This window comes from Capra hircus, chromosome 18 (assembly GCF_001704415.2).
Source record: "Capra hircus breed San Clemente chromosome 18, ASM170441v1, whole genome shotgun sequence".
NCBI classification, from domain to species: Eukaryota; Metazoa; Chordata; class Mammalia; order Artiodactyla; family Bovidae; genus Capra; species Capra hircus.
This window is the reverse complement of record NC_030825.1, coordinates 44011222-44037185: the sequence shown is the minus strand read 5'-3', so window position 1 is coordinate 44037185 and position 25964 is coordinate 44011222. Positions and strand designations below refer to the sequence as shown.

General features: G+C 42.8%; 1 protein-coding gene across 2 annotated transcripts in view; it reads right to left on the bottom strand.

Moving 5' to 3' along the window:
- Nucleotides 1-17390, bottom strand: part of ZNF507 (zinc finger protein 507) — a 43803-nt gene extending 26413 nt beyond the window's left edge. The window contains exons 1-5 of one of the 2 annotated variants that reach the window (XM_018062256.1): nucleotides 17227-17390; nucleotides 15667-15760; nucleotides 6645-8782; nucleotides 5073-5190; nucleotides 1375-1489 (exon numbers count right to left, since the gene is read on the bottom strand). In XM_018062256.1, coding sequence (XP_017917745.1) covers nucleotides 1375-1489; nucleotides 5073-5190; nucleotides 6645-8780 — 2369 coding nt within the window. In that variant the 5' untranslated portion in view covers nucleotides 8781-8782; nucleotides 15667-15760; nucleotides 17227-17390. The remainder of the gene's footprint in view (nucleotides 1-1374; nucleotides 1490-5072; nucleotides 5191-6644; nucleotides 8783-15666; nucleotides 15761-17226) is intronic. The other variant, XM_018062255.1, reaches the window with a different exon arrangement.

Genomic DNA, 25964 nt, shown 5'->3' with positions numbered 1-25964 from the left:
TAAGTGTGCTAGGCAGCAAAACTGAATGAAGCATACATGAAATAAGCCAGGAAAACTACGATAACTCAGTACTAAATGAGATATCAAGAAGGCTATGCTTTCTAACAGTAAGTCCTAGAAACATACTGGAAAAGAATATGGTAACTCATAATGCTCTGTAGAGTGCACATCTCATGAAGACAAAGGAAAAGTATTTAAAGAAGATTAAAAGAAGAGTCACAGGATTTGAAAGTTGGAAAACAAGTGTTATGTGAAAGGTAATAATTACATGGAGGGCTTGGTGTGACAACATTTTTTCTCAGGTACTCAGGTCAAACCCAGTGAAAAAGTACAGTGTGAACAAATTTGGAAAATAACCTACTAAGGCTTCTCTGATGTAACAGCAAGAAGATTCTCACTGCATGTATTAATTATTTAAAACCATACATCATTATATACGCTCTCATTAAACCACACATATACATAAAGAGAGTGAGAGAGAGTGTGCCATAGCATGGGATCAAGCAATGGCAATTTAAGGTACAGTCTGCCAGGTCCTCCTTTAGATATTAATACAGTAACTTTCCCACAGTGACCTGGGTCACACCTATAAAACCTGGGAAGAGAGTTAAAACAGGAACCAAGTTTTTTCAAGGGGATAGAAAAGCTCAGGGCATTGCTGAGCACGATCGGTCACGGTGACTTGGCTTAGCTCTGCCTGGAAACTTGATGTTCCCTGATGGCTACCAGTAGAAAACAGTGCTCTGTGACAGCTGGACAACCTTTGCAAAAATATCTGTATCTTTACTATACATAAACAACAGGTAGTTTATTCTCCAGAGGCAAAGTTTATTTAAGCAGTAATTATTTCTATTTATCAGCCTATCTTAATCAACTGAGAACACCTATATTTTCTGAATACATATTAGAATGAGGTTTTGTAAAAAAATCAAGTAACAAAATTAAATGATCTTACTCTGTACATGGTAAGATTTATTTTCAAAAATAGAAATCTTTCACAAGGAATTTTATTGCTTTTAAGTTTTAAGAGTCTTTTGCTGGAATATTGAATACTTAACAACCACATTATTGAAATGTACTCTAAGCAATGAAAATTGCTATGATAATTTATACCCACATGAAACTGACAGATATAGGCATCTTCTTTTATTGCTACTAGGCAAAATCTAGTCAAAAATAAGCCTATCATCCTGAGACTAAAGCTTAAAATTCAAGTTCTTTAACAAACTACACAATACTCGTGAAACCAGGAAGTGAAAGTTTCTTAGTGCTTAACCTATGCTTAAACAACTGTTATGAATTTTTAATTACTTCCACTTTTTTCTTTACAGTATTGTAATACAAGTATTAAAGCTCCAGGATCATCACACTTACCTGTAAGGCTTATCAGAGTTATGGATTCGTCTGTGGTTTCTGACACCAACGTATGTTGTACTTGTATAATCGCATACATCACATCTATACTGTTTCTGGACTGAAGACTTATTCCCTGGACAAAGCATTTTAGTTTTAGTGATGTGGTTGGATTAGATTAAAACAACAATATTTACATTCCACTGTAAATGAGAAGTTATACCACACAGTATTAACGTTTCAATGAGGGCTTTCTCACTGGTTAATAAAGTCAACAAGTTCAAATCTAGCTTTATTGGTTCTCCTGCATCTGCACTCTCTGTGGATATAAAGTGAGTATCATCTGATCTGTAAAAATACATTGGGTTAGCTTCTACATAACCTTGTACAAAATTCTAAACTATGATGAACCTCATGCCAGCTGCCCTAATGACTGAGTTGCAACTGATTTAACCAGAGATAAACTGTGAATCTGAAAGGTGTTGCATTCATCCATATAGGATATAGCCTTCAGGAAACACTCATTTTCCAACCAGCTGTAATTTAATACTATAATCCAGTACTATAAAGTACAGCTATAACAAACTTAATATACAAAGTCCAAAGCTTTTTCACTCTGTAGGTTTCCTTTGTTTATAACTTACAACAGAAGGAAAAGCAAAGGCAAATTATTAAGTGCTATGTAATGCAGTATAATTATACCCCGTAAACTGGCAGTTTACAAGGACTAAGGTGAACACGCAGCTCTCTGAAATCCAGGAAACACAGATCCATGGAATTAGGCCCTGCTACTAAACTTACTCTGCAACAAGGGGCAGGGTGCAGGGGGTGGGCAGGATTCAAGTCAGGGTGAGCAAGCAGAATGACTTGATCATAGAAAACTGTTCCTGAAGATATTCAACAATTTATTTACTCTTCTGTCAGCACAAAGTTCACAGGCCATTCACAGCCTGAAGGCTTCATATTCAGAAACAGAGCGAGCATAGAAATTGCAGAACAAGGCAGAACAGGAAGAAAGCTTAGGTGGAACACCAGCACACGCTGCAGAGAAGTAAAATTGGTGATACAGAAGAACTCCCATACGGAAATTTTAACAAAACAAAGAAAATCCTCAGGTTAAATTTAAGCTTTCTAAAATTGCAATTTTCTTTGGCTAATAACTACTTTTGCCAGGCGGAACAAAATGTCCTAATTTCCCGGTATAAATCTGTAACATTAATATACACACTAATCATAATTATAATCTAAGTACTGCTCTTAATTGGTGGGTTAAAAACTTGGACTTGATTATAAGTGGCACTACTCCAGATAAGAGTTTAAAAAAAAAAAAACCCTGAAAAACAGAAGTGTGAAATATTGTATAATGGTTCTGTGTGAGAAATAGTGCAGATCAATGACAACTAATAAAAATGACAGATGGGGAAGCTTAATATAGCACAGGATGAGAGGCTGTGCTACTTCAAGCAACTGTTTCCAACGGAAAGGATACTGGATTTAAATTTCAAAACCTTGGGCTCAGTCCCTGCTCTGCCACTTAGTATGAGTGTGATCATGGGCAAATTATTTCCTCTCCTGAGGACCTGGTTTCCTCACCTACAAAATGGGAATCCTGGAACCTCCCGGCATGGTTTGTAAGCCCAGGAGCATGCTTTACTTCACAGCAGTCTGTATGTTACCTGTGGGCTGGTGTCAAGTCTGACCCGTCACTAGCTGGAGCCTCCCTGAGGGCAGGGATCTGCTTGTTCTGCTTACATAAAATCCCCAGGGCTTGGCAAATCATAGGTTTACAATAAAGAACACTTAATTAAGTTTCGTTAAGAAACTCCATGTGAAAGTGCTCTGTCTACAGCTCTCTGAGTATCTGTGGTGTTTGTTAATGTACTCGTTAATACCGGTGTGTGTTCCTCACTGGGCTGGGCCCCTCGAGGGCACTGACACTTCGACTGCACTTCAAGCACTTAGCACAGAATCCAGCTCACGATGGGCACTCCATACCTTCTGGCAGAACAAATGTCTGAGGTGCTATTACACTGGGCCTTAGTCAAAAATGAGCTACAAATTACCTGGGCTATCATCGTGACAAGAGACTCAAAGCCACAGAAATATACATCTCCCCTCTTGTTTAATAAGTTTATTAAATGGTTTAAAATGTTTGGATAAAATGTGAATCATTTTCACCTTCTTTGTGAGCTAAAAACTTGTTCTTCAGCCCAACTGCCAGATTCTGAAATATCTAATATAGAATCAATAAAGTGTGCATTAAGCAAGCAGGAATTCTCAGTCATCTGAATTGCTTTCCTACCTGCAAATAGAGTTGAATGGCGGGGCGGGACGGGGGTGGGGGTAGGAGGGCCGGAGGCATGAAGAAGCAATTTAAAATCTATACATGGAACCCTAAGACACAAGAGTTTGAGCCACAAAGGAAAGCTGCTGCAAAATGGAATATGGTGGAGAGATGTAATGCTATGAAGCCCAAACTGGTTATTTTAATTTTGAGCTGACATTTCAATCTTTTTAATTCAAATTGTGGGTTTTAATTTGTTAACCCATTTGGACAGTTTTAAATTACTGCTTTTGGAGATGGTGCTAGAAAAGACATATTCCACCGCTGGTAGTAACCGCAGGTGGTACCAGTGAGTAGTACTTACTTTATTCCTTCATTAGGGATTTACGGTCCAAAGATATCAAATGTTTTAATGTCTCCTTTAAAGGGGATATGGAAACATAATGAATTAAAATAAAAGGAGGCAGTTAGGGCTATTTTGTACAAAGGAAACAAAACAGTTTTAGCTCAGCCATCTATTGCAGGAACAGATGCTATGTCATAAACTCCTTTTGTTTTGGATAGTTTTACAGGGATGACATCTGTTTGACAAGGGAATTTTGGTGCTACAGTGGTGTCAAAATCAGTTCTTTCAGGAACATTCTAGAATCAGTTATGCTTTCTGGGGTATAATTTAATGAAACATTATGGTAAAACATTTCACTCTGCAGTTGTTTCTAACTTTAATTCTGAGGAAATCTAAAAAGGAAAGTCACCCCAATATGTTTTATTTCCCATAAACGCTATGTACCACAATTGAGACATTTAAAGTATATCAATTTAAGTGAGCTGATGCAAGGAAGCACAGCTTATTACACTTTATCCCTAATTCTCCGGATGTGGCATCCGCCTTTTCATGGAACTCTAATTAAATCTTTTGATTCTAATATTACTATTAGCAGAAACTCGGCCGACTGGCACCTAACTGGTACATAAAAAGAGCCTGTGTTGTTTTTTTTTAAATAATGCAGATGAAATCTGGCAGTCACACTTGGATAAGAATAAGATCACAGCAGGAAGCCTCAGTTAAAGTTTGAGGTGGGGGCCTACCATCTGCAAAAGCTCCGTTCTCAGTGGGTCAACCGGTGCTGAGAGAGGGAGGAGGCTTTCCTTCCATGCTGCAGCTTCCCTGGCTTGCTGGCTGTCACCTCAGGGTTTCTGCTGTACCTGGCTCTTACAGGACAGCGTGAATTTCAGAGTACATCTACCTAGACAGGTAAGCTGAGTACTTACTAACAAGATTCACTTAGTACTCAAGATTCATTCACATAATATAAAAACAGAGAAGAGACGCAGCCTTAGTCCTGAAAGTAACACACGTGACAACAAAGGGCATAGTTTTCACTTCGTATGCTAGTCAACCTCATCTATATATACAGTAGAAGAATGCAGATACCTTCTTGAACACATTTTCCATCAGTTTTATCACTGGAAATTCTGGACTCATTAGAAGTTGCTATTGACAAAGTATCTGGAAGACTGTGTTGCTCCCTCTCATGGTTCCTCAGTTGACTCTAAAAAATTGAGAGAAATTAATATGTAGTTTTCAATAAACACACCTGCACAGTTACTAGGAGGCTACAGAAAGGAGGGAACTGCTTTCATGGCCTAGTACCTAGAACACATGACCAGTATTTAAAAACCAAATGCGCTAAAAGATAACCTGACACATTTGACAACTTACAGGAAGAAATTCACTAGAGAAAACACAATCTTATCAAAAAGGCAAGTTAGTTCCTCTTTCCACATTCTCTGAAAGGAAGCCACTGCTGTCTTAGGGGCGCTTGTGCAGAGTGTGTGTACGCTTCCTGAACCCCTGCTGAGCCCAGAGGAGGAACAAGCAGTCTTCAGAGTAACTCAATACCTTCACGAAAATCAATCCAATCAGTTAACTTCTCCACTTCTGCCTTTAAATATCAACTAAATGTGTAAAAGAGACTTAACTGAACTGTGACTCCAAGGACCTCTTCCTCCTCACCCCCACCCCCGTGAATCAAGTGTATCAGCAGAAGAAACTCCTGGAACTTGCCTCTGCGGCTCATCTGTATGGGCTGCTAGTCCAATGGCCAGAGGCCACTTCAGAATTACATGAGAGCAATCCAAGTGACAGTGACAATCTCTGACTCAGAGGCTTTTTTTAAACTCTTGATTACCTATTAATTACCAGTGGACCTGGACCCCAACACCGGCTAATCTAAGAGCAAAAATCTACATCTCAGTTACCCCTTTAGGGATACACTCCCTCCTCCACCCCCTCAACAGTCAACTGGCACACTGAAGAAAAGTTCTAAGCCAGTGATTCAATGAATGCAAATTTCCTTTACAAAAACAGTATTTCACACTGGTTGCTGGTTTTAGGTGGCACATAAAATGAAAACCAGCCAAGGTAATCCTGGAAAGTCCTGTAAACTTCCCATAAAACGCAACACTCGTGGCTCCGTTTCCACTGCACTGTCTTTCACTGTATCTCATCCAGTCCGTTTCTCCCTGTGTAATGGTATGAATCACCCTTGGCTCGTTGTGTAGCAGCTGAAGTGAGTGACTTGCATTTAGGGGCCAGGTAAGATTAAAAATAGGTATTTTTGCGCATCGATGACATAAGGCTAAATGTGAGTCAGATGTGTGTACAATGTCCCTCCGCAGTACATCCCCTTGCAATTCCCTTGCACTTTAAAATCAACACAATTTTAATAAGCTATACACATGAAAACACTAAAGCAATAAACACAGTCTGTTAAAGATGGGGCATGCGGGGGAAAAAAGAATCCTATGCCAGACATCCTGACGACCCAGATTCCAGTCCCAACTTTAACACTAATTACTAGGGATCCCCTGGGCACATTACCAAACTACTGTGGGCCTCAGTTTCCCTATCTATAAAATGAGGTGGGTGGCCTGTACCTAGAAAGCGCCCTCTTTGCTCTAAACCTCTACAGCCTTCTGAAGGACTTCATGCGCCCATGCTTACCTTATAATGGAAGGAGTCCTCACACTGCTTGCACTGGTATATTCTTGTTTTGCAGTGGTTGATCATGTGGCTCTCCAGGTCTTTGCTGTTGTCGGCAATGTGCTCGCAGATGGGACACTGGTAGGGCTGTCTCTGCCGATGGACTCGCAGGTGCTGCTTGATGTAACCCTTGTTACCGCTGCTGTAGTGGCACAGCCGGCAGCGGTAGGGCCGCTCGGCGTTAGGGATGTACTCCACCACACTGCTTCCCGACAAACTCGCATCACTGTTGGGTTGGCATTGGGCGTTATCCTGCAACTCTTTCAAAATGTCATCGTCGGAAGCATTTTGGTCTGTCCTTTCCCGTAACTTTTCAATCACAGTGAGTAGGGACATGCTGATGCCTGTCTTAACCTGCCCGTCTGCCAGCTCCTGCCTACCCTCTGGGAGTGCTACTAAGGTAGAGTTGCTTTGGTTGAAACTAGCTAACCCCTCAGGAGAGTTTTTCAGTGGGGACATCATTTTAGAATATGCTGCCACCGTCCCATCTACTGGCCTTTGTCCGGTGTCCGGATCTAAAAGGTTTATATTCCCATAGTGCCCAAGGTTGGTTCGTGTTAGTTCTGCAGCTCTTATGGGCATCGTAACCAGGGCCTCCGCAGCTAGGGAGTGTAGTCTAAGAGACTCAGAATTCGTCCTTCTTCGGCCCGGTGGGGCATTCTCATCAGTAGCCAATCCTTTGTTTATTAACTCGCTGTCTTTCTTCTCTGAGTTGCCCCAGCCTATGATCAGCCCCCCGATATCGACAGTGCATTTATCAGCGTGGTAGACTTCATCTCTTCCTTCGCACCCGATCTTGGCTTCTGCCGGGCGCAGGCTCTTCCCCTCCTCGATTTCGGCGTTCATGAGGAAATGCTTCTGTGAAAGCGCTTCTTCGGCACTCGGCAGGCGCTCCACTATCACGTTGGCGTGGCCTTTTTTATGTGGGCTGCTGCTGATGATCTTCTGTGCTGACGAAAGCAGGCTGTCAGCAGCCAGGTTCTCCTCGGCATCAGAAATCACCTCAAGCATTTCTTCCTCGTTAGGGTCCAGGGTAACTGACTGACTGAGATGAACCCCACCTTCTGCACTGTGTTCTAAAGGAGAGGAAGATGACAACGCCTCTGAGCTGCAAATCTGCACCTGCACTGACGGCCCGTTGTGGATACTCAGCTCATTGTCTCCAATGGCAATGACTACTGCGTGGACACCACTGGCTGCAGCAGCCACTGAGGAATCCAGTAGGCCTAGGGGCTCATTCTCATTTTCAAAGATTGGATAGGAGCAGTCGACCTCCCCGGCATGTTTCCAAGCATGTGTTTTCAACATTCTCTGCTGGCCACAAGTGTAACTGCAAAACAAGCATCGATACATGCCATACTGTTCATAGGCATACCACTTCCTCTTACCTATTTCCGCCACGGAAGCCGTTTGGACAGTATGAGGCTGTGGGTTGTCCACACTTGCTGGGATGTCAGGAATCGTTTCATTCTTTCTTTCTGAGGTTCGGTGACACAAGGGGTTGGTGGGGCTTATGCACTGTTGGGCTTTGGACTGAGTGTGGCTGCTGGCATCATTTTCGTGGTCATTTACCACGTGAGCTTCAAGTTCCTCTTGGCTTTTTGATGTAATATGGCACTCTGCACACATTAATATCACTTCATTCTGCTGACCATGCTGCTTGATATGATCTTTTAACACAGAAAAAGATGACGATAGAAACTTACAAAGGCTACACTGGTAAGACATAGCCTTCCCATCACTCTGGGCAGGAGAGTCAGGGGTAAAATGTATTTGAGACATCTCAGCCCTTCTAATATCAGTAGCAGGTGACTGGGTTACTTTAGCTGGAATCTCACAAGATTCTTGACTTTCAAGAAGAGAGTGTGCTGCAGCACTGGAACGTGGCCGTTTTTTGCCAATTAAAAGACATTTTTGTGACTTTTCATGTTCCACTATCTTGCTTAACTTCTGGATAACATGGATTAATGGATCTGTTTTGGCTTTTCTTTGTTCATCAATTTCCAGTGATGAACTGATGACAGTTTTGGCAGTCAGCATAGCTTCCTGTTCCCCAATATCTGACACCAACATGGCGACACTGCTGCTTTCTTCCATATCTAAAAAAATAGAATATATGACAGAAAGAAACACCAGGTTACAGGATCATTATAGGAATATAATTCAGGAAATCTTAACTACTCTTTAAGAGATTAAGCTGATCTAAGTATTTTCTAACCTGGGAGCTCCATATTGATATACCTGGCTATCCTCAGTAGAGACTTAAATTGCTTAGAATTTTTCTTTGGAGTGTTGTCCCCTATTGAGACTGATGATCAAGGTCTTTCAATCCTTCATTTCTTTCTTTGGAAATGAGTTAACTACATTTCCTTTTTTCTTGACTTTCTTTCCCCTAAACATCTAGCTGGACCTAATCAGTACTCCTCTTTTGTACAATGCCAGATTAAAAAAAAAAAAAAAGGCTGCTATTCCACTGTTAAAGGGCTATAGTCATTCTCAGGGTATGTGCAACCACCTCAAGTATTATGAAACACCATTCTGTAAATTCAACACATGAATGATGCAATTCTCAGGAGACAATTTCTTGCACCAAGTATGCTGCTGCTGCTAAGTCGCTTCAGTCATGTCCAACGCTGCGCGACCCCATAGACGGCAGCCCACCAGGCTCCCCCATCCCTGGTATAATTGTGATTTATTACTATAACCATAAACTTTTTTTCCTCCCCAGATCTTTAGAACTGTGAAAGTATGGGCATGTAACTTTATGTAAAGGGCATAGAGAATTTTGAGAAGTATTATACAAATGAAACTAAATAAAAGCAATGATCCAGTTCCTCCTTTTATTTATTTTCCTGACAATAAACCACAAACTACGCTGTGGTTTTTTTAGAGGTCATATTAGTGGTCAACTATTACTCATACACACACACACTCATATACATATATATATATATATATATATATGTTTCTTTTCTGAAAGGGAAAGGGGCAGCAGAGAAAGCAAAAATTGATATCCTAGTTGTGTTTCAGGTCTAAAAAAAGCACAGAGGCCTTAAAAGGGGTTATCTGTAGGTTCAAGTAATATGTCATGGCCAAGGAAGGCATTAAACATGAAATGCTTTATCTTTTAGCCTAAATCTTGAATATTTTCTGGCAGAACTTTCAAGCATTTCCTTTGGCTTAAAGTGAGATTAACTTGTTGACTTGGAACACATTTTTAAGTTTAGGCTTTTTTCCAGCACCAAGTTTTGTTTTTCCACATTTTAGGTGCATTCTGGAATCTTACTCACAACATTCAGTAAATGCCAGCAAAATTACTAGTAGAACTAGCTACAGGCCAAAGATCACATTCTTAAACCTCAGTACAGGCTCTGAATTCATTTCAGAAGGTGAAGCAAGGCTCCTCTTCCTGCAGGTGGCTGAATCAACTTTTAGGGGCCCATTAGCTGCTGCCAAGATGGTACCTGGATTCCTGTAAGACCTCACCAGTCCTCTGTCAGTTTCAGGCCCTTTACTCCCCCATGAGCTGACAGCAGTTATGGCCTTCCTGCTCTTATTTTCTAGTCTTTGCGGCACACTAACTTTCTACAGCCAGATCCATATCAGGCAAAAAGGCAAGCATTTCACTTTCAGTTTCTTTAGTACCACTTCTCCCCTCCGTCCGGACACTCTGCCTTGCGCGATGGGGTTTTTCTCTCTTCTACTTCTAGCTGGACTCCCAGCAGGGTATGTATTCCACAGCCATTACAGCAAAGACAGCTATGCCAGCTCCCCCAGGCTAGTGGCCCTTGGGTCACTGTCCCACTAAACAATCTGAGGGCGTTACCTCTCAAAAGACTATCTCCCTTATATCTCTCTCAAGCAGGAAGAACAGGGGTGATTTTAAATCTCTACAGTCAATCTTAAGTCACTAAAGAAGGGACTATTGGGAGAACAATTTGTTTCTTTAGAAAAATCCTTTGTGGCTTCACAGTGAAAATGAGTGTTAGTCGCTCAGTTGTGTCCAACGTTTTTGTGACCCCATGGACTGCAGCCCGCCAGGCTCATCTGTCCATGGGATTCTCGAGGCAAGAATACCGGAGTGGGTTGCCATGCCCTCCTCCAGGGGAATCTTCCCCACCCAGGGCTCGAACCCGAATCTCTTGTCTCTTGCATTGGCAGGTGGGTTCTTTACCACTAGCACCACCTGGGAAGCCCACACTGTCTGAGAATTCCCCATTTGTAGGCCAAGGGAAGCTTTGGCTCTTCAAGTGATAACTGATTTCCCTCTAGGGTCATTCACTTAAGGCTTTATTTCTTTCAGTTCAATTGATTAATGCAAATTTCTTGAATAATAGTTACTAGGACTCCTTGAACATTCCATTTCTTACATAAGATTTGGTGCCCTACTACAGATGGAAGGTCTCCTTCCCAAGAAATGAGACAGCTACGTAGGCTGATTGATAATCTGGAGGTTAACAAGTGAATATTTGCTCACAGACTCTGCACACCCACAGGGTTACAAAGGTGACTCGTATTATCCTTCTACTATTTAATGACATAACAGGAGGGAGACAGAGCAGTACAAATTGCTCCCTGAGGATATTTCAGCACGCACCTTAAAAGAAAGTGAAATGAAGAAGAGGAGGAGCTCGTCTCATTGCAAGAAAAAGACTAATACAAAAGAATCTGACAAAACATTCAGATTTTAAAGCTGTGTCTGCTCAGGCATTAAGAGCTAATGGAAATTTGCAGCAGATGCTCCAATCTTCCCTGAACATTTATGCAAGTATCTCATTTTAGAGACTGCATACATTCGGGGGAAAGTACAGAAATGGCACCTATAAAACAGATATCACAACATAAAATACATCAAGAAGCACCTGAAAAACCAGTCTGGGTCCACATGGCAAAGTCGACGCACAAGCCTCATGGTAACAAAAGCCTCTGTTAGAAAAGGTTAGATAAACAGCTCATAATAAAGTATGCTAAGAGAGGAAGTTAAGGTGAATACTGGCCAACTCTTAAAATTTTCACATAAAATTTCACGTAGGCCACCAATGTGCATGTGCATTTGAGATCACATGTCCTAAGGTAAAATCTGCATAATAAAGAAGATAAAAATAAGGAGTACAGATACAATCCCAGTGGCTCAAGAATGCTGACAACCTGGATTAAGATAATCTGCGTACTATCCATGGCCTCCAAGAGATCAAGGCAAATGCAACTTAAAAACAGCATCACCAAGGGTGGAGGGGTAGGGGCGCTCAGGTTGACAAACCAGGTAAGAACAGCAAATTTTCTAACTGGAATGATGAGTCCCTTGGAGTTCATTATTATTCTTTCTACTTGTGTAAACCTTAAAGAATTTTAAAACTAAAAAGCTAAAAAAGAAAAAAGTTATGCACAAGGCATCAAGCTAGGTATCAAGAAAAAAGGGAAAAAATTGTATTCACACAGTTTAAAACTGAGTTGAGTGGGAAAGACTCACATACTTAGAACTTAAAAAGAATTAACCACTTTTAAATAACCCAGCAGTACCTAAGGTGAGAAGGTCAGTTTTCATTCCAATCCCAAAGAAAGTTCAAACTACTGTTACAACTGTGCTCATTTCACATGTTAGCAAAGCTACGTTAAAAATCCTTCAGGACAGGCTTCAGCAGTAGGTGTACAAGCTGGGTTGAAAAAAGGCAGAGGAACAGGAAATCAAATTGCCAATATTCCTTGAATCTGGAGAAAGCAAGAGAATTCCAGAGAAACATCTAGTCTTGCCTCACTGACTACAGTAAAGCCTTTAACTGTGTGGATCACGACAAACTGAAAAACTCTTAAGAGATGGAAGTACCAGACCACCTTACCTGTCTCCTAAGAAAGCTGTATGTGGGTCAATAAGCAACACTTAGAACCACACATGGAATAACTGTTCAAAATTGGGAAAGCAATACAAGACTGTATATTGTCACCCTGCTTATTTAACTTCTACTCAGAGTATATTCTGTGAAATACTGGGCTGGATGAATCACAAGCTGGAATTAAGACCACTCTTATGGCAGAAAGTAAAGAGGAATTAAAGAGCCTCCTGATGAGGGAGAAAGAAAAGACTAACAGAGCTGGCTTGAAACTTAACATTCAAAACACTAAGATCATGGTATCTAGTCCCATCACTTCATGGTAAACAGAAAGGGAAAAGTGGAAGCAGTGACTGATTTTATTTTCCTGGGCCACAAAATCACTATGGACAGTGATCACAGCCATGAAGTTAAAAGGCGCTTGCTCCTTGAAAGGAAAAGCTACGACAGACCTAGACAGTGTATTAAAAAGCAGAGACATAACCTCGCTGATAAAGGTCTGTATAGTCAAAGCTATGCTTTTTCCAGTAGTCATGTATAGATGTGAGAGTTGAAGCATAAAGAAAGCTGAGTGCTGAAGAATTGATGCTTTTGAACTGCGGTGTTGGAGAAGACTCTTGAGAGTCCCTTGGACTGCAAGGAGATCCAACCAGTCCATCCTAAAGGAGATCAGTCCTGAATATTCATTAGAAAGACTGGAGCTGAAGCTGAAGCTCCAGTACTTTGGCCACCTGATGTGAGGAGCCGATTCACTGGAAAAGACCCTGACGCTGGGAAAGATCGAAGGCACAAAGAGAAGGAGGTGGCAGAGCATGAGATGGTTAGATAGCATCACCAACTCAATGGACATGAATCTGAGCAAACTCCAGGAGACAGTGGAGGACAGAGGAGCCTGGCGTGCTGCAGTCCATGGGGTCGCAGAGTCAGACATGACTTAGTGACTGAACAACAATCACCCAAGGCGAAATAGTTAGAAGGAAACAGCCAATGACCAAATCCTAACAGACTGAACTCATTTTGGTTAGGAAGGGAAACAAAGGCTCCCTGAAGAGGTAAGATGCATAGTGCATTCCGACAGAAGAGCCTTCTGGATGTCATCCATCTGCCCCTGTGGGCTCACTGACTGACTCTCCACTCTGCTCTCTATTCCAGGAGGAATTACATCATTAGGCTCCCATGCCCTCTGGCTGAGTTATGCCAACGGGGCGCTGTAACAGGAAATCAGGAGGAGGCAGCAAAGGGAGATCAGATACTCATTTTTTTGGTTCCCTCCCTCGAGGTCACCTTGAACTGGCTGTGATCCTCAACAGAAGGCCATTATCTCCAGGCAGGCTGTTCTACAGGACTCTCCTTTCTCCTGATGCTGCTAGCTCCAGATAACTGAATGATTCCTGGGGCTTGACTACATAGGTCCTACATCTTTATAAGTATCTTTTAAAATACATCCTCCCTGAATTGTCCTAATCTGAGTGTGCCTGCCATTCGCTTTCTTGGAATTTGGTGACAAGAAAGCAACCATAACATCAGTAGATTTTCAGAAGAGAATAAGCATGCTATCTAGAGATTAGAGAAAAGACCAGTATGGCTGAACAGTAAGGTTTACTAGGATGAGGAAAGATTACAGGCATCAGCAAAACAGGGTGTTTCTCATTTGAAATCTTTAGACATAACATTTGACCAAACATATCAGATTGTTATAAGTAAATAAATGTTGTATCCCAAACCAGAAATGTTCTACAAGCTTTTCCACTTTCCTAAATAGACTCCCACAGGCAAAAGCTTGTAATTAATGTATTTCCCAAGAAAAGAGCCAACTTTTATCAGCTGTCTTTATTTCCTTACAATTTGCTATTTGGCTTATTTGTACATCTAATTAGTTCCTTTCATTTACAGCAGTATGGTTATCATAAGTAAAATCAAGTTGAACAATTCATGTGGGCCTGGGTGGGACCGGATAAAAGCTGTAATTTTCTGTGGAAGAAGACAGTTCAGTATGTTATATCAAGCATCTTTTCTTTCAGACTAAGATTGTCCTTCCAATTATTAAAAAAAATTATGTTACAGAAGTAATGGTCAATTCCTCATTCTTCCACATTATTGTAATTCTGAAAGAGAAAAATATTTATTTTGCTCTAGCCAAAAGGTGGCAGGGGGCATAGCTAATGGGTTCCTCTCCTAGAGGAACCTCAGTTGTGTGACCTTTGGCAAGTCACTGTTTCTGAGCGTTTTACATTCTGCAGCTGTAAAACTCCAGAGTTGTGCTGGACAAATTTTCATGTTTCTGGGTTATAAACTGAAAAGTTACTTTGAAAATGCTTACATGTTATTTGTAGATTTAACTTACTAATGCCTCTAACATACTTGAGTTAAAATCTCCTTAGCTTAATGTAATTAACTGCCCACCAAGAAAAAAATGAGTGTAAATATTAAAGTACGTCTAATATTCCTTAGCTGGCATCTAGCCTGACAGAATATTCCAAGTCGGCAGCTGCAATTAAGACATAAGGTGAAACTACTGTTAACCAAGATTCAGATATAACACTCACTGAGCACCTATAAAGTGCCAAGCAATGTGCTGGAGACTACCAAAGAGGGAATCTGTGCCCTTGAGGTGCTCACAGACCAGAGAATAGTGCCAGCACAGATTCTTGTATTACTAATGTACCTGGTAATACTGGCCTCTTTATTTGCAGATGAGGAAACTGAGGCTCACAGATGTAAAGTAATAGCTAGCTTAAGAATTAGAATACAGGTCTATCTTATTCTAAATTCATCGTTTCTCAGTTCAGTCGCTCAGTCGTGTCCGACTCTTTGCGACCCATGGACTGCAGCACGCCAGGCCTCTCAACACACCAATTTTCCTCCTAATTCTCAGCGTGAACAAACAATGTACAAAGTATAAATACTGAAAAGAGCAATAGCCCCTTACAGCTAGGCAGTATCAAGCATGTATGTTTGAGCTTCATTAAGTCTTTGTGACAGGTTACCTGGATGTTACATAATTCTACAAATAAGGGAACACTCAGTGTTCTTGCCTGGAGAATCCCAGGGACAGCAGAGCCTGGTGGGCTGCCGTCTATGGGGTCGCGTAGAGTCGGACACAACTGAGGCAACTTAGCAGCAGCAGCAGCAGCAGTGCAGTTTACGTGACTTACCCAAGGTTACATGGCTGTTAAATGGCAGAGCCAGTGTCTTTCAAATCAATTCCTGAAATTAATACAGTCCCTTGGATCAATCTTCAAAATCCAGCTGTAGCCAAGAATGAAAGCATATAGTATCAAACATTTCTCTTTCTTGGTGAAACCAAGTAGTAACTTTCGGGGTGGGGGGGTGGGGGATGACAGTGAAAAATTACCCAATATTTCATGTAAAGAAATTCAGAGGAATGTTCATTGAACCCAATTATGTGATGCAAACTTACAAAATTTACCTAACAAGCAGACTTGAGGATTTGGCACAAGTTGGAAAAAAACAGCTCTGGAAATTTCTCCAATAATCGTATATTTCATGTTTTAGCTCAAAATTTATCTAATTGACTCAAAATACTATGGGCTTTACTGATATAACTTTCTAATGAATAAAAAGCAATAAGCCGTACACTGCCATTTTAATCTTAATCAAAAATACAGTCTAAATGGTTGATTCTGCAAACTTCCAACAGTTCTACAACTGAAAGGCAGCATGAACTGATAAGTCACAGTCGACTGACCTACCTATATCATTTAAGGCACTTTCCTGCCCCGGTCTTACATATCTTTGCTATTTCTTATACTAGCTAGAATGAATTTAAAAGATCAAAGAATAGTATTCATTTCACCTATAATGCAACTTTATCGACTATGATTAAGTAAACAGTTCATTGCCAGGGCAGAAAGCACATATTTGGCTGTTCCCTGAAATTAATTTTAAACGAGTTAGTAGGGTAAAGGAACGCAGGACCAGACTTTCTCTTTAATCAATAATGCAACCCATACACTGAGTCACAGCAGAGAAGAAAGTACAGACTGAAAGAGGTGTTAAGTCCAGTAATTGCCGGATAAGAGAGATGCAGACCGAAAGCAAATTACAGCCCACTGCGGTAACTAAAGAGATCGCCTGCGGGTTGGGATGGTGGCCTCGGCCTAATTAATCATACAGGCCTTCCACACACAAACCGTTCACTCCGGATGCCCCCAGGTCTAAACGGTGGGGAGCTTTTCCCAGTGATTTCAGTGACTGATCAGTAGGGAGACCACTTACTTCATCGAAATGGTTCGAAATAGGTGCAGAGACCAGAACTGCTTTTCTACTAGTTTTTCCTACATCAAGCAGTGGCTGAAGGGCAGGGGCGACAGGGGTTGAGAAAAGTAATCAAGAGACGTGGGGAGGACACCGTTTTCGCTCCATCCCGTCTAGGCGAAGCGGTTTCACCTGTGCAAAGGGAAGGAAGCGACGGCCGGCGAGCCTGCCTGCGGGCCAGGCTGGTGAGAGTTAAGCCGGGAGCAGCAGGTTCCCCCCACCCGCAGCTGCAGGGCAAGCCCGGGGTCTCCACAGTCCTTGCTGTGGACGGGACAAAGGACTGAAAAGGGACACGGAACTTGGGGCATGTGGCGAGCACCGGGACAGTGTCGACCTGCCGAGCAGGAAGCCGGCGCCGGTAGAGGCCTGAGGGGAGGACGCACATGGCCGGCGGCGGCGCTAACAGCGGGCGGAGGGACGGCCCGGGGACGCGGTACCTGCGGTCGGGCGGCGGCTGCTGCTTCCGCGAGCCTCTTTTGCCGGCCAGGAGCCGGCCGTGCCCTCGCCCTCGTCCTCGCCCACCTCTCTCACGGCTCTTTTCCCTCTTTTACCCCGCTTTTCCCATCCTCATCAGGAGCTCCAAAATGGCGGCGCTGGGGACGGATCACGTGAGCTGCGGGCAGGTCAGGTGACCCGAGTGGCGGGCGGCGAGGGCGGGGCGATGTTTAGGCCCCGCCCATAAGCATCCCGGGTCCTGGGGCTGGGCGGGCGCGAAGGCGATGCCACACCCACTCACTGCCATCCCTGCCTTTTGGGTGGGTTTAAGGCGCGAGTTGTCGGGCTCCTAAGATCCCATGGCGAGGCCTTGTCAGCGGTCTTTGGTTCTTGAAGTCAGTGACTCTTCTCTTTGGAGTCTCCACATGTCGCCCAAACCCTCTGTGGGCTGTCTTTATCACCCCATCCTCTCCCTCACTGGCTTTCAGCAGTGGGCCTTGACATTCTTTCAGCCCCATACTTATGAGTTTGCTACTGCTTTTGGCTGGGCTATGCTCTTTTGTGATGTTCTTGGCTAAAATGTAGAGGTCATACCTAGGTTCATGGCTGGACTTGAAGCGCGCTTGGTGAGGAGTAGAGCTGGCCCTGGGAAATCTATTTGTTGGTGAGATTGAAGATTTTCAGGAAAATCCCCGGGGTTGTAGGACCAGACTTGGTAACTTGCTTGACCCAGGAGCACAACTGCAGTCCTTTGAGGGCAACATAGTGTTGGTCATTTGGATCTGTCTTATGGCATACACACCAGCTTTATAAGCAATCCTGTTTTGCCCTGGCTAACAGAATAAAATGCAGTGTGAGTGAAGCTTTCTGCCCAACTTCAGGAATGCTGTACAGGTTGAGTGTCTCAGCAACTGAACAACAGGGTGCTTGGATTCGGGCTGGGAAGGAGGGCCGTGAATAGTAAGAAGGGAGTGGAACTGAAGATTCCACTCATAGTAATGCACTTTTTCATTGAGATACAGGTGTACCTGGAGGCCAGTGTGGATTTGACCATTGCACTGAAGTGAGTCACATGAATTTGAGATGAATTGGTTTCCCAGAGGATGTAGAAGTTATATTTATACTCGACTGTGGTCTAATAAGTGTGCAATAGCATTGTACCTAAAAAGCATTGTTTGTTGTGTTGTTTAGTCGCTAAGTTGTATCTGATTCTTTTGTGTCTCCCCCCTCCGCCCCCACGCAGGCTTCTCTGGCCACGGTAGTTCCTAGGCAAGAATACTGGAGTGGGTTGCTGTTTCCTATTGGCAGGAGAGGGGGAGTCTTCCCAACCCAGGGATGGAACTCATGTCTCCTTCATTGCAGACAGAGCAAATGCTGTTGAAAAAATGGCACTGGTAGACTGAGTTGATGCAGGGTTGCCACAAACTTTCAATTAGCAAAAGATGCAGTATCTGCAAAGCTCATTACAAGGAAAAGATAAATGAAGTGCAATAAAATGAGTTATGTCTGTATCTCTTGGGAATTTCCAGGTGTATACAGAGACCTTTGCAACAGGCTGGGCCCTCAATTATCAAGTGGGAGAAAGGTCCGGAAAAACCTAGTCATTGTTCAGACAGGTCAGTAATTCCTGAGATGAGGTATCTGAGGATACAAATTCACCTGAATTGGGTGGGTGGGTAGGGGGGGAGGTTGGGAAACCAGCAAAGTTAGAATTCTGCTAGTCCATAGAATTCTTTGCCAGGTGGACTAAATAGCTAAGAAGAAGGAAAGATAAAGGGGTGAGTAATTTTTTTCAATAAAAGAGATTGAACAGGAGACTAGCATGGAAGGGTGGAAGGAAAAATAATCGAGGAAAACCAGAATGCATGAAAGGAAGAAAGTGAGGACAAACAACTAATGGGCAAATTTCTTTTTTTTTTTTTCTTCTAGAGCTACTGACACGAACAATCCTTGTTTGTAACTATCGGAATAGAGGCTTTTCTTCAGTACTGTCTTAACTGTAATGTCCATGGATATAAAAATGGACAGAACAGAAATCAGAGTTATTTTATCAGAGTATGAAAAAAAGGAGAGAAACTGTAAACGAGGGAAAATAAGGGAATTCTAAAACAAGTGAGAGGTTCAAGTCCCTGTGGTTGTCTTTCCTAATATTCACAGGCTATTTCCCAATGTTCCCCTTCCAACACGAAGTAAACTTCCTGGCTCAGAGGTGTGGCCTGTGACTAGTGTTGGCTAATGAATTGCAGAAGTCAGGGCCACCTCTTCTGTCCTGGAGCACTTATTGCCAGGGCAGTTCCCTCCAGAGTGCCCTTTCCCTGCTGGCTTTATGACCAGCCAAATAATGAAATGGTTTGAAATGGTGGCCACCCTGTCAGCCCACATTTTATGTTGTTTGCTCATGCCGCACAGAATGCAGGACCTTAGTTGCCTGACCAGGGGTAGAACCATTGCCCCCTGCAGTGGACATGTGGTGTCTTAGCCACTGGGGGACTGCCACTGAAGTCCCCCAGCTCACATTTTAGAGTGGTGGTGATGAGCTAAGCTTCTAGTTGACCCACAGCGTAAATGTAGAATGAGGAAGTCACTGAGGTTTTGGAGCTGTTTGTTACCACAGCACCATATGGTCACTGCTGATTGACACTCCTCTTCCCTACACTGAAGCAACTGGAAGAGACAGAATCAATAAGAAGAAACCATTACAGGCAGATAGGAATGTTAATAAAAGAATTAGGACCTTAATTCCTGAGTGCAGAGAAGGTATGGGATGCAAAGTCCCATAGAAAAACCTAGGCAACTTCAAAAACTCAGTGGAGCAAAACTCACTGTTTTGCTTGCATACCCAAAAGCTCTCCAGAAAATTGCAGTAAACATTTTTATGTCGGGGAACACAAAGACATTCAGGTGTAGTTCAACTGAACTTGTGGACATCTCACCAAAATCTCTTCTAGGCACCTTCTGCTTGCCATAGCATATCATTTGTCATGATTTAATTAACCAATCCTAGTAAGATTTAGGGTTATAGATAGGAAACTTGCTTACCCAGTTATCTAGTACCTACTCAGTGGAATCCTATGTTGCCTCCAGATGAGAGATGACCCAGATAACTGAATCCTATCTCCACACATCTCATTATTCTACTTTGGGGTCATTAATTAGCTGATCAGCTTAAAGGTTTCACTTCTACCATCCTCATGGGTCTGTATCTTTTAAAGTGAATAGGTTGTCTGATAATACATTGTATGTGCTTGACAACTTAAGCCAGAGCACAGTTTAAATTTGGGGAACATTCACAACAGTGCAGTGAGCAAGTTGCCAAGGTGATGACTGGTTATAAACTGAATCATATGGGGAACCAGTTGAAGCTTGTGGAGAAGACCAACTTGTTTCCACCCATGGTTTTCATGAAGGACACCTTGTCTTTGGTGTAATAGGATTAGGTTAGATTTCTTTTAAAGGGATGATTATATAAGTCTTTGGCGCAGCACAAAGAGTTACAGGAGACATGTTAGCCTACATTTCTTTTAGTTGTCGTTTTTATCATGACCTTTAAAAAATATACTTTGGATGAACTGCCTCAAAAAAAGGAACGTTTAATAGACCCACAGACATAGAAAACAAATTTATGGTTCCCAAAGGGGAAGGTGTGAAAAAGTGACAGTGTTAAATCGCTCAATTGTGTCTGACTCTCTTCGACTCCATGGTCTGTACCAGGTTCCTCTGTCCATGGAATTTTCTAGGCAAGGTTACTGGCATGGGTTGCCACTCCCTTCTCTGGGGGATCTTCCCGACCCCGGAATCAAACCCAGGTGTCCTGCACTGCAGGCAGATTCTTTACCATTTGAGTCACCAGATCAGGGGAAAGTGGGGGGACTGATAAATTAGGAGCATGGGATTAATATATACATGTTATTATATATAAAACAGGTAACCAACAAGGACCTAGTGCATAGCACAGGGAACTCTACTGAATATTTTATAATAACTTATAAGGGAAAGATTTTGAAAAAAGAATATACATATGTATATATATATAAAATTGAATAGCTGTGCTGTACACCTAAAACTAACATGACACTGTAAATCAACTGTACTCCAATTAAAAAAAAAGGGAAGATTGTGGAAGGGTCAGAGATGGCAGGGGACTAAATGTGAGGGGAAAAGGATGTGATGGTTTGAGTGGAGAAGGTACACACAAATTGTTTTCTTGACTTTCTATTTAGCCATTGTGGGGCTGTGAGCAGGTGGGCTGTGTCTTTCTGGTGTTTCCATCCTATCTGTAAAAGAAGTTCAATTTATCCTCTTCTTTAGCTTCAAATGTCTGGTATATGGAAGTACAGAGTTTAATTATAGGAGTCCTTTGGGTTCAAAATGGGACTTCATCATTAAGAATAATGGCAAGGCTTGATTTTATTAATGAATGAAAAGATTGCTTGATGTAAGTCAGAAGGAATGTAAGATTAAAAGACATGATATATTATTATATATACAGCTGTCAGTAATAAATTAACATTAGCACTAGGTTCCTTACACTTTGCATCCTGAATGTACACCTAGAAATACTTCGTAATTATAGTTCAGGTCTCAAGAATCATCATAAATTATCCATCTGTCATTCATTCTCTCCTAAAAGCCACAGACCTACATCATTTCAATAGCAGACTGACATCTAAAATCTCTGGTGCTACGAGGCACACATATTAATTTATTTCTTATTGAGGACTGGATTAAACTAGAAGGATACACAACTGATAATGACCAGGAAGAACCGGAGGAGGAGCAGGGGGCATCTGTTTGTGAGAGTGGGGGTTTGTTCCTGCTTAGCTTTCAACTCAGCAATTTTGGGTCTGAGCTGTTAACTGGTTTGGAAGAGGCCCCCAAGGAACTCAGACCATCACAACATCTGAAGCAGCACTGTGGTGCAAATGGCGATGGAATTATGTTTAGAGTTCCCTTAACCCTGGACTGTCTTATACCAGCACCCGTGAGTGAGGACAGGCATCAATGGTGGTGACATCTAGTGGCTTACCTGGGATGTTGCAGTCAAGCCACAGAGCCCTCCAGTGGGAAGCAGGGAGTTTGCCTTCTCCAGCTCACCCAGGTCTGACCCCCGGGGCTCTGAATCAGTCTAAGAGATTGCTTTCTGATGGAGCTGCCCTGCATTCATGTTGATTTATGGTTGGGGTCCAGGAGAGGCACTGGCAGGCTGAGAGTGGAGGTGGAGCGGGGCTATTCAGGAGGGTGTCAGGAGGCTCCCTTCAGTCTGGTCTGCGTACGCCTTGGACTGTGGGCTGGGCGGAGCTGCATGGAGGAGCAGGGAGCTGGTCTCCGCCAGACTGTCTCTCTGCTTCAATGCAGACTGGTTATTGGAGCGCTCAGGCAATTTTCAGTCGTCTTTGTCAATAAAGTCTTTTCCACCAGGGGAATGAAAATGAGATTTTGAGGCCTCTGGAGGGCTGTCTCCTCTGGGCACTTTATCTGCCCAGGAACCTCAGCAGAGTTGGGTGGCAGCTATTCACTGCGTGCACAACCCTGTTGACAGGTAATACCACCTGCTTCTGAATGAGACAGTGTGATTCTAATAGGGCACTGTTAAATTCTTCTCACAGAAGCGGTTTCCTTAACGCAGTGACCTTTATTGATGAGAGGGGTAGAGGAAGAAAATGAAAAGGAGGAGATGAAGAAGGACACTAAGAGGAAAAGTAGCTGCTAATCAAACCAAGAGGGCCTGGCTAAAGGATAATCCTATGACCTCCAGATGTGTCATTTGTTATTTTGACAGGTCCTCTCGAGGTGATAGACTGGGAGAAACCAGGAGGGAGTGCCACCTCTTGCTTCCTTAAGACATTAGTAACTGGATAACCACAGACAGTAAGTAGAATACCTTCTACGGTCCTCCAGTCTGAGCTCTTCATATACTGTGGGGGACCAGGCATAAGGAATGTTATTTGATCTTCTGGGATGTTTCTTTCTTTGAGAAAAAGACATGAGTGAGAAAGGGAAGGGAAAATGCATATAACACTCAGAGATGTTTTACACTGTAACTGTCATGCCTTTTCTGGCAATGAGGCCAGAACTGGTCATCAACGGCTCCAGCAAGCTGTAAGTTTGGGAGGACCCACCAGAAGTCTATTGTGAGATGGGAGTGGCATATCCAGGGTCAGGCATGTGTGAGATTGCAGGGCACATGTGAGTTTCATGAGCAAGTTTCCGTGTCATCTTCATGCAGGGCGCAGGTGAGCTTCATAAGCCAGGCTTCCATGTCATCCACCTCTCTTGCACCAACATCTCTCCCTCAGCTTACAACTCTGGGCCCCAGAGAGGGAGATCCCTGTGCCCGGATGATGGGAAGGGAGGGACTTGAGCTAAGGTCTTGGTATGTGGAAGAATATGGACAAACATGAATGGAAGTGTGAGGTGAGGGTGAGCATCAGGCATCTGTCTGGATTGTGCAGACACCTCTGCCTGACACAGAGGGATTGGAGTGGGGAGTAGGGAGATCTTTGGTCTGAAAGGCACACTGGGGTTGAGGCTGACCTAGGTAAAGACAAGCAGCGAGCATCTGTCGGGGAACCTCGTGGTGTAGGGCCCTGTGTTAGGGGCTCTGCTTGTCTTGTTTCACACGTCTTTGTGGACTTGGCTCAGCGATCATTAATTACTTACATAATCTCTGCCTCAGCATCTGTCTACCTTGGCAGGGAATGAGTTCCAAGAGCCCAGGGAGCTTGCCAGTCTTGTGCATCAATATTCCTTGTGGCCTAGAATAAGACCCTGAATGTAGTTATACTCAGTAAACACTCGTTGATTGAATGAAAAAGTGATTTCATTCAGCAGATGTGCTCCCAGACCTGAGATTTATTTGAGGAGCTACTTGAAAGCTGTGTTTGGGGAGCTCAAGCATTCAGTTGAGAACTAGGGGCCTGGGAGGGACTGGGAGTTGGCCTCAGCGAGGTTCTGAGAATCCAGGCTGTGGACTGGGTATCATCCTGAGCTTCCAAACCTATTGGCACTCACTGGCTGTGTGATCTGGGCCAAAGAACTTAACCTCTCTGTACTTCTGCTACTTCATCTGGAAAATGAGGATAGGGACACCTATCTGGCGAAGTTGTTGAAAAATTTTAAAGGACATAATGTATAGGAATCACTGATGTGCTCGATTGATAAACAAGTATTATTATTGCAAAGGTTTAGACTAGAATAACATGAAGTGGGTGGAAGAGATAGAAGTGGGACTGTGATCAGAGAGCATGTAGTGTTTGAGGTTAATTGCAACTAGGGTATGAAGTGGTGGGCAAGTGATCACCTCTGTTCTTTCAGTGTGCCCTGGGTGGGGAGGACAGACAGCTCTGGGCTCCAAGACCCATGACAGAAGCAAGCACAGAAGTCAGAGGACACGCGGAAAAGAAGAGGCCAGAATCACCCAGCTACTCTGCAATCAACTCATCAGTCGTTAGCCCTGTTTGTCATGTCACATATGACTACATGGGTTTCCAGCCTATTTTTCCTAAACGCAGATTTTATTGGCAACAGAATGTGTGCTGACACCCTAAGATTTAGTTCCATTATGGTTAAGAAGTCCAGAAGACTTTGGACTTGGCTTTGAAAAATTGAAAGTGAATTGAATTTGCATTATTTAAGTGGCTTATTCAGATTAACACTGCTATCTCTTCAGATTTAGAATTTCAAAGACTCAAGATTTGATATTTCAGCAGCAACAATGACATCTAGGGGTTGGTTTGTACAGGTTTAATCTTAGATATATGTCCTCTACATTTTGAAGAAAAGGGGTGCTCACACATTGATTCCATCCAAAGTGTCTGGACTGTGTGAACTTGGTCGGTGGCCAGAGCAACACTGATGGATCAAAGTAAGCAAAGAGCCAGAAGTGGCTTCTGCTTCATCTAAGAAAACGAGTTTCCTTCTAAAACTGCAGCACCTTTTGGCTTACTGAAAGTACTCATTTCCCCCATGACCTTTTAACTAATGATATAATAGCATCCTTCTCCGTTCTCCTGCTTGAGTCTCGACTGCTCTTCCTGGGAGTGACAGAATTGCCTTTCCTGCTTGGAGAGGGGCTGGGACCACAGGTTCTAGCTCCTTCCAGTTTTTTCCATTCTTTGATTGTTCACCTCTTTCTATGCTGTGATTTTATCAGATTCTTTTTTTTAATGCATCAGTCTGTTGACTTTGGGGCTTTGACTGTCAGACTCAGAGTAAGCTTTTGGTCTGTTGTCAGGGAGTCAGTCAACTGACTGTTGATTGAGCATCTTCTGGGTAGTCTTATCTGTGTGCATACCTCTGTGTGTGTGTGTGTGTGTGTGTGTGTGTGTGTGTGTGTGTGTGTGTATGTGTCCCATGGGACTGATAGGGGCCCAAAAAGCAATCCTCCTAGATTAAGTCCATGAAAAACAGTTTGTTTAGAGGACACCAAGCATACATGTTAACAGGAAATAAATTATACATGAAAACTTCTATGAACATACTAGAAAAATTCACAAACATTCAGATGATGTTTAAAGTTCCTCTCAGCCTGAAAATTCTGTGATTTTGTGCGGATTAAAATTAGTACCCTGTTACACTGATGCATAATAATGTTGGTAGCAGTGCAAGAATTATAGTGTTGCTTTTTTTAATGTTCTAGTGAAAGCAATGCAAAATTGGATCCATCTCTGTGGGTGAATATGAACTGACCTTCATCATTATCAAGCTGTGAGGCTCACTTCTGATTTGCAGACCTGTACAG